Genomic DNA, 12022 nt, shown 5'->3' on the forward strand with positions numbered 1-12022 from the left:
TGGGGATATCTGCCTGCCCCGGCAGGGATCGCTCCAGCCCTGCTTTTATCCTCCGTAAAGGAGATGTCTCCACCGGCCTCTGTCCGGCTCCTCTGTCCCCCCACCACGTCCTGAACTCGGGAAGGGCATTACCGGGTTGTATTTACCATCATTGAGACTTTTGTCCTCACTGCCGACAGAGAATTGTGAATTATCTGAGAGTTTATGGTGACTCTCAGGACCACCAACTTGATATTTCTCATCAATGCCGGAATCTTTGAGAAGAACATGGGAAAAATGAAGAAACGTTTTCTTGTTTACACTCTTAGGAACATTTGGGTCCATACTTTATGTTAACACATCGGGTTAGAATGCTACTAGAGTTTTCAAGTTCTACTGAAAACGTGTGTTGGAAAGTCAGTGTGTAGACAGAGTCAGGCCTCATCTCACCACCTTGAACCCAGGGACCTGGGCCTCGGCAGGTGTTGGGTGAGCTAATCCTAGGAACTGGAATTGACACCTGGATGCAAAATTTCAAGAAAATGCTGCACGTCGCTGCTGCTGCATGCATTTTCATGCACCACTTGTAGATTCCTGACACCCGGCTCTCGCCCGACCAAGTGTCAATCAAATATTCTGTCCTGGCTCTCAGCACGCTATTTTATTTATCTGGTACATTTTGAACAACAGAAGCTGCGCTTTGGAAAAGGATTCTCTTCATTTTGCTCACTGCTAGCTGTGCGGCCTTGGGCAAGTCTTTCTCAGACCCCAGCTTTATCCCCTGTGGATGGGGGCATCGTCACTGCCTGGCTCTCTCAGGAGGCTCAGGTGAGCGTCGGACGCCCTGGCTGCTGGAAAGCGCCTATTCTCCTGGGCCCCGTGCTCCTGCGGCGGCTAAACCCCATCTGCAGCCTGTGCACAAGACCTTGCTTGCACGTGCACCCCAGGGACACCCCAAAATAAAGGCGCCTTGTCGCTGCCAGTCGAGGTCTGACTCCTCAGTCTCGGGAGGTTATGGAAGTGGTTTGGGACAACGGCTTCCTTCACATCTCCCCTGCTCTTGCCCCTTGAAGAACGCTAACACGATGGGACCAGCACACAAACCACTGACCTCGAGGATGACGTGCAATTATGCGTTTAAAAAATGATACTTGCTTTTTTCCTTGAATAACCCTGTGGATAAAGTGGCTCCTGGCGTTTGTGTTATAGGCACTGATGACTTGTTCTGATCCAGCATCTCTTGGACTAGGATCTCATCTTGGGAAAAGCACACAGGGACACGTTAAAGCCAGCGACACAGGACCCAGACCCTTTTGCTCCCCGGGACCTAAGGCAGCCTGTGGACGCAGAGACTGGAAACAGGGACTCAGGGAGCTCCGCGGCTGTGGGACGGGCTTTCTAAAGAACCTTGTCTGGGGCGGGGAGACCACCGCCTCCCTACCTCATCTCTGAAACCTGGGACCAACCAGATACCCTGGACAATAAACATTGCCCCCAAAGACACGGCGGGAAACCTGGCCCGGGGCGTGGTCATAACGCTCCTTCCTGCCCCTGCTGTCCTTCCGGCCCTCTCTGAGGCGGCCCCAGCTGTCCCGTGTATGCGCGAATGTCTTTCCTCATTTCTACATAACACGGCCTTGTTTTCTTCCTTTACATCCTCTGACCTCTCCTGGGAAGCTTTTAACCTAAGATCCTGGACTTTGTGTCAGACAGACCCGGACCACATGCTGGCTCTGCTCTCTCCAGAACGTGACCGTGGGCAAGTTTCTCTTGGACCTTCCATTTTCTCGGCTGTAAAACGAGGTCTGTATTTATCTCGTTGGGCTTTTCATGAGGTTCAAATAAAGCAGTGTACGTAGGAAGCACTTAACACAGTCCAGTCCGTGGTGGAGGCTAAATGAATAAACAGCAGCACTGAGTCCCCCGTCTCTGCAACACAGCGGGTGCTCTGACCAGCCCCCTACCTCTGCAACACAGAGGGTACCCTGATCAGCCCCCCGTCTCTGCAACACAACAGGCACCTGACCAGCTCCCCATCTCTGCAACACAAATGGCACCCTGACCAGCCCCCCATCTCTGCAACACAACCGGCACCCTTACGAGACCCCATCTCTGCAACACAGTGGGCACTCTGACCAGCCCCCATCCCTGCACCACAGTGAGCACCCAGATGAGCCCCCCATCTCTGCAACACAATGGGCACCCTGACCAGCCCCCCATCTCTGCAACACAACCGGCACCCTTACGAGACCCCATCTCTGCAACACAGTGGGCACCCTGACCAGCCCTCATCCCTGCACCACAGTGAGCACCCAGATGAGCCCCCCATCTCTGCAACACAGCAGGCACCCTGACCAGCCACCCATCTCTGCAACACAAGTGGCACCCTGATGAGCCCCCCATCTCTGCAACACAGTGGGCACTCTGACCAGCCCCCCATCTCTGCAAGACAGTGGGCACCCTGACAAGCCCCCCATCTCTGCAACACTACCAGCACCTGACCAGCCCCCCATCTCTGCAACACAGCGGGCACCCTGACGAACCCCCCATCTCTGCAACACTACTGGCACACTGACGAGCCCCCCATCTCTGAACCACAGTGAGCACCCTGAAGAGCCCCCATCTCTGCAACACTACCGGCACCTGGCCAGCCCCCCATCTCTGCACCAGAGCAGGCACCCTGACCAGCCCCCCATCTCTGCACCACAGTGAACACCCTGAGGAGCCCCCCATCTCTGCAACACTACTGGCACCTGACCAGCCCCCCATCTCTGCACCAGAGCAGGCACCCTGACCAGCCTCCCATCTCTGCAACACAGTGGGCACTCTGACCAGCCCCCCATCTCCGCAACACAGTGGGCACTCTGACCAGCCCCCCATCTCTGCAACACAGCAGGCACCCTAACCAGCCCCCCATCTCTGCAACACAGAGGGCACCCTGACCAGCCCCCATCTCTGCGACACAACTGGCACCCTGACGAGCCCCCCATCTCTGCAACACAGTGGGCACTCTGACCAGCCCCCCATCTCCGCAACACAGTGGGCACTCTGACCAGCCCCCCATCTCTGCAACACAATGGGCACCCTGACCAACCCCCCTTCTCTGCACCACAGTGAGCACCCTGACCAGCCCCCCATCTCTGCAACACAACGGGCGCTCTGATCAACCCCCCATCTCTGCACCACAGTGAGCACCCTGACCAGTGAGTCCGAATGCTGGGTTTGTGCTGACTGGAGCCCAGCGGGACTGACCCACCCACCTTAGTTTGCCTGGACTTTCCTGGTTCAGCATGGAAGTTCCGTGTCCCAGAGCCCTTCAGTCCTGGGCAAAGTGTACGCTGGTCACCCTAGTTCCAGCTCATGCAGAATACACGAGTAAAGGAGAAAAGACCTAAATTTCACTGGAAACAAGGATTTCACCAACATCCACGGGGAAGACGCTCTCCCATGGTTCTGTGGCATTCCTACTCAACAGCCACACTCCCCTTCTACCTCCCCCGGAGAACCTGAACTTGCCCAGGGCGATGTGCACACCGCAGTGGGGTACTTTGAGACTTCTGCAGCTGGGGTGAGCCACGGGACAAGCAGGAGTCTACGGGGCTCTGCGAAGAATTTTTCTTCTCCTCATTAAGAGAAATGAGTGTCTGGACATGCATCCCCACTTCTCCCTGCCCTGGAAGTGGCCCTGATGGCTGGAGCTGTGGATGCCATTTGTGATCACGGGGCGCAAGCTTGAGAGATGCCCAGGATGACCTTAGGGACATGGCCTCCTGTCACTGAGCTGCTGGTGACACAGGAGCACAACCCCTGCGTGGTTGAGCCACTCTGGCCCTGCTCATGTGGCCAGTCACATTCTTAGCTGGTGCAGCTGCTCTGGCTACACTGTTTCCACCTTGGGAGGACTTTGGCCACTTTTCTAGGACAGCTATTGTGCAGAAGAACCAATTTTTAGTCCCCCTAAAACATAGTGTCTGGTTAGATTTTGGGTCACAGAGAAGAGTAGATATTCATGTGAACAACAAGCATTTATTGAGCTCCTATTGTGTACCAGAAACTGTCCAGGTGCTGGAGGATCAACGATGGCCCAGGCCTGGTCTCTGGTCTCTGTCCTGAGCAAACCAGCCGTGTGTGAGGGACGAGACTTTACAGATGTGGCTGCACACCGCGCTGCAGCCACAACAGAGTGCCCACTAGAGGCTGGGGCGGAGGGGAGCCCCAGGCAGGGGGCAGGAGCTTCGCTGACCAGCGCAAAGAAGCAGGTGCTCCTGGCACCGGTCTGCCCTGTGCAGGAAGCTGGGTGGCCTCCTGGGGACACTAAAGGTGGAGCGGCAGATGTCCTGAGAGGTCTTTGAAGCGGGGGTAGGGTGACAGCCCAGATGCAACCAGACAGGCTCCCTCTTTGTGGACCGTGACAGTCCTCGGGCCAGAGGGCCCGACACCTCCTTCATTGGGGGGCTGGGGGATGCCCCAAAGGTGAGCACACCCAAACCAAAAGCTGCCCTGACAGCTGCAGCACTCTTCCAAACCCGTGCCTGTGTCACTGTAGCCGGGAACCCCGTTAGGGAGAGATGGAGCCCGACAGGCTGTACAAGGTGAGAGAGCTCTTGTCTTACACCACGTCTAATTTCCTGTCAATTTTCTCTTTTGAGAAAAGAGATACTGAGTATTCAAATGGACCTACATAAAAACAGAACCCTGACCCACTGTCTCAGCGCCCAGCCCAGGCGGCCAGCCTGCCGTCCACACTCACACTCGCAGGAGGCCGACTGCTGTCCCCAGCGACAACCCCGGAAGCCAAACAACCACCTACAGCATCGGCCCTGATGGCCGGGACGTGATCAAGAATCTCAGCTCCCCCAGCTTCTGTCCCTGCTGCCAGCTCAGGACCAACCAGGGAAGCCAGATGTGCTCCTGGACCCGTCACACGGGACGCCTGCTTCTGGTTAGCTGTCCTGGTGTCCCCCGGCCAGCCTCTCCGATGGGACACCCCCGAGCCGTCTCCCAGCGAGCACCTCCATCTGTCAGGGCACCTCTGACCGTCCCCTGACCAGTGCCTCCATCAAGACACCCCTGAGCCGTCCTCTGGCCAGCATCTCCATCTATCAGGGCACCTCTGACTGTCCCCTGGCCAGTCCTTCCATCAGGGTACCCCTAATCATCCCTGGCCAGTATCTCCATTCATCAGGACACCCCTGGCCGTCCCCCTCCATCAGGCTACCCTTGAGCCATCCCCCGGCCAGCACCTCCATCCATCAGGGCGCCTCTGACTGTCCCCTGACCAGTGCCTCCATCAGAACACCCCTGAGCCATCCCTTGGCCAGCATCTCCATCCACCAGGGCACCCATCACCATACCCTGGCCAGACCTCCATCCGTCGAGGCGCCCCTGAGCCACCCCCTGGGCAGTAACTCCCCCAGGCCACCCCTGACTGTCCCCCTCCATCAGGGCACTCCTGAGCTGTCCACTGGCCAGCACCTCCGTCAGGACACCCCGATCCTCCCTTTCCCAACCTGAGCTCTCCCCTCCCCGCCTGCCTGAGTCTCTGCCACACGCAGGTGACAGTGGCTGACTCCCGCTCCAGCAAGGTTGGAGTCAACAGCCTCTGCCGTTCTCGTGTGGGTCGTCTTCGCTTATTTCCACAGACATGGATTTCTCCCTCGTAAAGCTTTCCCCTTCCACCTGGAGAAGAGTGGGGGCACGGTGGGAGCCACAGTTCCCCTTCCAGGGTTGGTTTGCTGCACCCCAGAAAATCATCAGAAATCCCAGGGACTTTAGGAGTTCTGACCCTTTTCCAGAGGGTGTCAGGATCTTGGAGGGAGCAGGCGCTGTGTCAGGACTGTAACTCTCCACACACAGGAACTGCCAGACCCGCCCGGAGAGTTGTGAGTCTCATTACAGCCCCTGCTTGGCCTGGTGAGCTTGACTCTCCCTGGGGCCGCTCACTCGACTAGTGGATGGCCCTTCGAGTTCCTGCACATTGTACTTGACCAGTGCAGAGCATTTCAGGGGGTCTAACTCTGCTGAAGCTCACACCTGCACGGGGCCCTCGATGGAACCGAGTTCTCTCCAAGCCCTGAACCACACACAGAACCGACACCGTCATTTTATTTTAGACTGAATCTGGTTCAAGGAGATTAAGGCACCTGCAGGCCTAGGAACCACGTCTTCTGATTCTGAGACAGGAATTGCTTGGATGAGTGGATGGTGGTAGCCCCAGAGTGAACTGCGAACATTCATTCACTCACTAATGTAATCTAGCTATTATCTATCTACCTACCTATCTATCTATCTATCTACCTACCTACCTACCCATCTATCATCTGTCTATCTATCTAGCTATCTACCATCTATCATCTATCTATCTATCATCTATCTATCTGGCAGTGAGAGAGGATTTTCTGCGGCTCTCCTACACCAGACTTGGAAATGGCAGCAAAGCCCAACCTCCTGACGGAGGTGTTCCTGGAAAGAGTCCACCTCACCTGACAGGCACCTGCGTTGTCCTCAGAAACCTCCCATCTGAGACTTCTAAGCCTCAAGAGCAGCGTCAGCATCACACTTCCCTGGGGCTCCCTCTCAGACCAGGGCGACCCCAGTCCACCCCTGACCCCATGAACAGGCGGCAGTGGGTGGAGATGTCCCAACGTGAGCTGGGGGTCAGGACCCTGTGCCCCAAGTCCCAGCTCTCTGCTCAGAGGACTTCTCTAGGCCTAGTTTCCCCAAATGTAACATCAGGGGCTGGACCAGAACTGTGGGCACTGTGGCTCTGGTCATGTGGACACACACGGAACACGGCTGGTCTAATGGAGGTGTCTTCTAAGTGTGAAGCACACACCGGATTTTGAAGGCTCAGTGAGATAAGAAGACTGAAAATATCGCATTAATAATTTTATATCAGTTACATGTTGAAATGACAGCATTAAATAAAATGTTATGAAAATTAGTTTCTCTTGTTTCTTTTTTTAAAAAAAATTATGGCTACTAGAAAATTTAAAATGACATCTGTGTCTTGCATGATATTTCTTTTGGACAGCCCTAGATTAGATCAATGATTCCCAACCTGGCCGTACTTCTAGGCAGGGCTGGATACGGCATTTCTAATAAGTGCCGGGTGAAGCAGGCACTGCTGGTTCATGCACCTCACTTTGAGAAGCGAAGCTCCAAGGCTCTTCTTAGGTCTAATGGCCTAAAATTCTATGTCTTTCTTAATTTCTTGAGAGTTTGACTCTCAGGTGTAAGCACTAAAGCTGTGGGCCATGGGGACAAGATTCTAGCCTCAAACCGGGTCACTTCGTCCACACTGTGCAACTTGCACCAGGTGACCTGAGAAAGCCTCGCTGACAATGGCCCAGCCCCTCCAAATACAGCCAGATGTTTGATGTGAGGAGGTTCCTTACCGAATACTCCATGTAATTCCTCCTGAGATTTTGAACTGGCTGGCACTTCAGTAGTTGCATCTGGAGGGGAAATAAAAACCCCAATAGTTTAACAATGTTCATTGAACTTGCCCTGACTTGTCTCTAAACAGATTCAGTTTTGGGGCGCCCCCAGCCTGCTCTAGGGGAGGAAGCCGTGCCCGGAGCTCCTGGGATGGGTTCTCATCCGGAAAATGGAGCAAGGTGGCTGGGAGGACAGAGGACATGTTCACCCTGTGCTCTGAGCCGCCACCTGCTCCTGGGCGGTGCACACTGGCACCGTCCCTCAGGAAGGGAACAAATGCCTGGCTCCCAGGATGACTGTGTCCGCGCAAGTGCTGAGGAGGCAAATGAGGAGGGACACACTTGTCCTTCTGTAGAAAGCGCACTTTTACCTCCTTTATGCACGTTCCAACAACGAGTCCGTCTGAAAGCTTAGGAATACGATCTGGAGAAATGGACACAGTGTGGAATGCCGTTGGCCTTGGCGTTCTCTGGTTGGGAGGGGGAGGGCCCAGAGAGACTGGCCACCCGCTGTCTCCTCTTTCATAAGCAGAGCGATTCCTGGGGCTCCCGTCACAGGCAAGACACGAGGCTCATGGGTGAGCTGCCCGGGCCCAGACGTCAGTCCTCCGTGGGATCCCTGGACTCTGACCTCAGCCTCCCGCGCCTCGCTGACCTGAACTGAGGGTGCTGGGGACAGGAGAGTGTGCGGGGACTCTGAGCGCTGGTCTCCCCTCGGCAGCACCCACCAAAGTGTTCCTCCCACTCTGCTTTCTCAGAGCTGTGATGTCCTGGTCCATTCTCTTGACTCAAGGTCAAGGTCAGGCTCTTCCCCCAGCCCCCAGGTAGTGGCAGCCCGGACCAGAGAGGAGACAGCCACCCCCAAGAGTTGCTGGGCAGGGCCACCTTCCCCTTGCTGAAGCACACAGCATGCAAGTGGTGTCTGCAGACTCTGAAGTTCCAGCCCTAAACCAATGACAACGCTGATTTTCAAATGGTTTTAATGGGGGACAATCTGCATACCAATCGGCTCATCTGCACACACAGGGCCCAGAACAATGCAGGGAAACGATGTAAAAGGTCTGTGCCGTGATGACAATGCTCCCAGTGTGCCGACCTCGTAAAGGAAGCCAACAAAAGTACAGTCTCTCTGGAGGAGACATTAAGGAGTCGTTAAGAATGGGTACAGCTGCATCGTGCAAGCACTTTGTTAAAAATATTCTTCTCATTTTGCGTCTGTCCTGTAATTATAATGGAAGTATTGTGTCAGTCAGCCAGTCAGCGTATGCAGAAAAATATTTATGTTTTGTAATATCTGCACAGCTTTTAAATTGCATTGTCAAGTGTGGCTGCTGTACTGCATTTTGCCTTGTTGTCATCTCTTACTGACGCCTCTCAGCTTTAAAGTGCCCCAAGCCTGTGTTATCACGACAATCACTATTCTGTCTCTATACGTGCCTGGTGCACATCCCGGCCACCAGGGAAGGGTCACTGTGGAGCCCTGCGGTTGTGCTCTGCTTAATTTGGCGGAAAACAAGGCTGTACCCCCCTCCATCACGAGGCCCATGGTGAAACCAGGGGCCAACTTGCTTTAACTACACTCAGGTAGTTGTCTGTTTGCAAAAGTAGTTACATAATGCATTACTAAGGCCCACCCTCCAGAGGACATCTCTGATACTTGGGTCACTGTGGTAACGGGTGGAGTGCTTAAGTGTTTTAGGAACTGAGAGTCGACTCCTTGTCTAATTCAGGCTGGTTAAGACCACCGACTCAACTGGGCCTATGTGCGTGACTGATACGTGACCCTTTGACGTCAAGGAACTGACAACTTCACCCTCAGATCGTGGTAACGCTGCCATTTTGTGAACACGCGTACTATGAAGAGCCATGGAGCTTGAATGCGCTTGCACAGACTATCAGCTGTCCCACCTCTCCTCACCTCCAATCATCTGTCTCCACACTTCAGACTGCTCCCCCTTCATCCCATAAATATCCCCAGTCCCCATTTTTGGGGAGGAGGGTTTGAGATTGGTTCTCCCGCCTCCTTGCTTAGCTGTCTTGTGAATAAACCCTTTTCTGCTGCAAACTGCCATCTCGGTGATTGGCATAATTGTGCAGCGGGCAAAACGAACCCGGGTCGGTAACAACGGTTGCTGCTCCCCCTTCTCTGCTGGTGGTCAGGCCAGCCCAGGTGGCCCACGGCAACAGTGCCCACCACAGCCGGGGACCCCAGACCAAAGTGAGGAAACCAATGTGCCTTTGAGAGAACTGTTTAGAAACTGCCCTTAACTGTCTTTCAAGCTGGGAGAGGCCTTGAAGGTCACCTAAAGTGTTCCCTGTGAGGATGAGGAGACTGGATCTGGGGAGGGAAGGCACTGGCTTGGGGCTGCATCAGGAGGGCCCCATTTAATCCACGCATGTGGAGCAGTTCCTGAGGACCCTGGGGGCAGGACCACCATAAACAGGAGTGAGAAAGCTGTAGGGATGGGCGGCAGCATTGGTGATCACAGGTCCCCCACCTGTAACAGACCTGTCAGCACCCCCAGCACCCTAAAGGACGCTGTCCTCAGTAAGCACCTCAAAACTAAGTTTCCTTAAGAAAAGGAAGTTGGGAAGGTGAGCTTCTTTCATGACATCATCAGGTGTGGAGGACCACCTGCCTTCTCACCCAGACCAAGGCTGGACCATCCCCGGAGTTAAGGCTGGGCCTGGCGTGGGTAGGAGGGAGTACACCTCCGGGTTGGGCCAGCACCCACACGTCCTGCTCCCAGGAGACCCCATAACCATGGGTGACTCTTCAGGGCCTGCTGGTCCAACTGTGGGAGCTGGGGCGGGGGACCCTGTCAGGCCCCTTCCTTGAGCTTCCGTCCTCGGTGACCCCTGAGGAAGGTGGAAGGTGGAGGGGGAGCAGGAGCCCTGAGCAAGCAGCTTCCTGGCAGGAAGGGGGGTCACGGAGGCCCCACCCCCTTTCTGGTGCCTTCTGCCTGCTCTGCCAGTGAGTCACATCCAGGAAGGCTGTCCCCGTCCATTGTCCCATTCCTCAACACATATGTGGTCAGGACAAAGTGATGGAGCCCAAGGCACGTGGACCCTGCTTGGGTGGGATTGGAACCAACCACCTGTAAAAGGACCTTCTGACACCCTGGGGAGATTTGAGTGTGGCCAGGTATTAGCCCCTGTGCAGGTTTTCTGCTCATTTTGTTAGTGTTTTAATGACACTGTAGGATGTAAAAGAAAAATACCCTTATCGGTCAGCAAGAAAATGTTTACACGAAATAAGAAACCTTGGACAGTGCTAAAATGCTCCCAATAACAACAGAAGCACGTTTGTGTAGGAAAAACATGACGGCAAAATGTACAGAATTGAAACTGGTGATGGAGGCACATTACATAATTCCTCTACTTTTGGGTCAGTTAGAAATTTTCCATAATAAAAAGTTAAAATGTATAATGTATGCTACTCTCCCATGGAGTTCTAAATTTTAATAAGGCCTTCAAAGACAGGGAAACTTTTTGACTCACCCCATTTCCCCAGGAAGAAATGCTAAATTCGGGGAGGCTGGGAAGGGGTGGGGCCCCTGGGAGAAGAAGGCGGTGCCGCCTGACTCACCCCGGGAGGCGCAGGTGCTCCACCTGCCACAACAACCTGCTGTGACCGTACCTGCAAACATTCTCGTCGGCTGGAGCTCAGCTCCCTGCCAGCAGCACAGCAGCAGGACCAAGAGGCTCACTCCTCTGCTCGCTGCCATGCTCCTCCAGCTGAAGGAGGAGGACCTTCTCCTGAAGGCCCCTCAGCTTCCCCCGCCGTGGTCTCCAGGATACTGTGGAATGTTCGGGGTCTGTGACATCAGGGCAGGAAGTGAGTGGGTCCTGCTCTGGCAGTGCCCAGGGTCTGTGACAGCAGGGCAGGAAGTGAGCCAGGTCCTGCCCTGTGAGGGGGGAGGGTGGTGCCCAGGGTCTATGACTGGGAAGAAGGGTGGAGGCTGGCTATGGAGATCCCCTCTACTCGCTCCTGTTGCTTGTTCTAGTGCCTTCCTCTGTCCTGTAGACTCTGAGGCATGAAGGGGTAGGATATTAACCAGGCCTCTAAGGGCAAGTGGCAGAACCCAACAAAATCTGCTTAAGTGAAAACAGATGTATTGGAAGGAGGCTGGAGAGCTCACTGAGTGACATGGCAAGCGCTGGACCCAGCAGTTCCAGGGGTTCCTTAAAGAGCAGGGGCCAAGGCCCCAGGCCTCCCTTTCCCGCCCCAGCCTCCTCACCTCCCTCTCCCTCTTTCTCAGCGTCAGCCCCAATTTCTCCCTGGTGGTAGACTTTCAACACAAGACAGGAATATGGCTGCATGTCTGCCATTATCATCCTCCCAGCGCCTTTCCCTAAATAATTCTAGAGTTATCTCCATCAGCACCAGTGAGAAACTCCCAAAGGAAGCACTCTGGTTGGCTTGCATGCATTCATATCCCGTCCTAGGACCCATTTCTATGTCCGGGGCTCAGAGTGGGGTGGCTGGTCCAGCCCGGCCAGGGTTATTCTGTGGGCAGGGGTGGGGTCCCAAGTGGACAGTCCTCAAATCACAGGGAAGTGGTCCTGGATGCACAAGAACAATAGCGCTCCTAAACCCAGGT

The 12022-nt window shown here is 54.8% G+C and overlaps 1 protein-coding gene across 1 annotated transcript; it reads right to left on the reverse strand.

Moving 5' to 3' along the window:
• Nucleotides 1-1108: 1108 nt before the first annotated feature.
• Nucleotides 1109-11146, reverse strand: SPACA7 (sperm acrosome associated 7). The gene is made up of 3 exons (XM_087435777.1): nucleotides 11041-11146; nucleotides 7377-7415; nucleotides 1109-1236 (listed from the first exon to the last, which is right to left on the reverse strand). The coding sequence occupies exons 1-3, from the start codon at nucleotides 11144-11146 to the stop codon at nucleotides 1109-1111; spliced, it is 273 nt and encodes a 90-aa protein (XP_087291903.1).
• Nucleotides 11147-12022: the final 876 nt, after the last annotated feature.

This window comes from Ceratotherium simum, chromosome 10, assembly GCF_057802395.1.
Source record: "Ceratotherium simum simum isolate JZ-2026a chromosome 10, ASM5780239v1, whole genome shotgun sequence".
NCBI classification, from domain to species: Eukaryota; Metazoa; Chordata; class Mammalia; order Perissodactyla; family Rhinocerotidae; genus Ceratotherium; species Ceratotherium simum.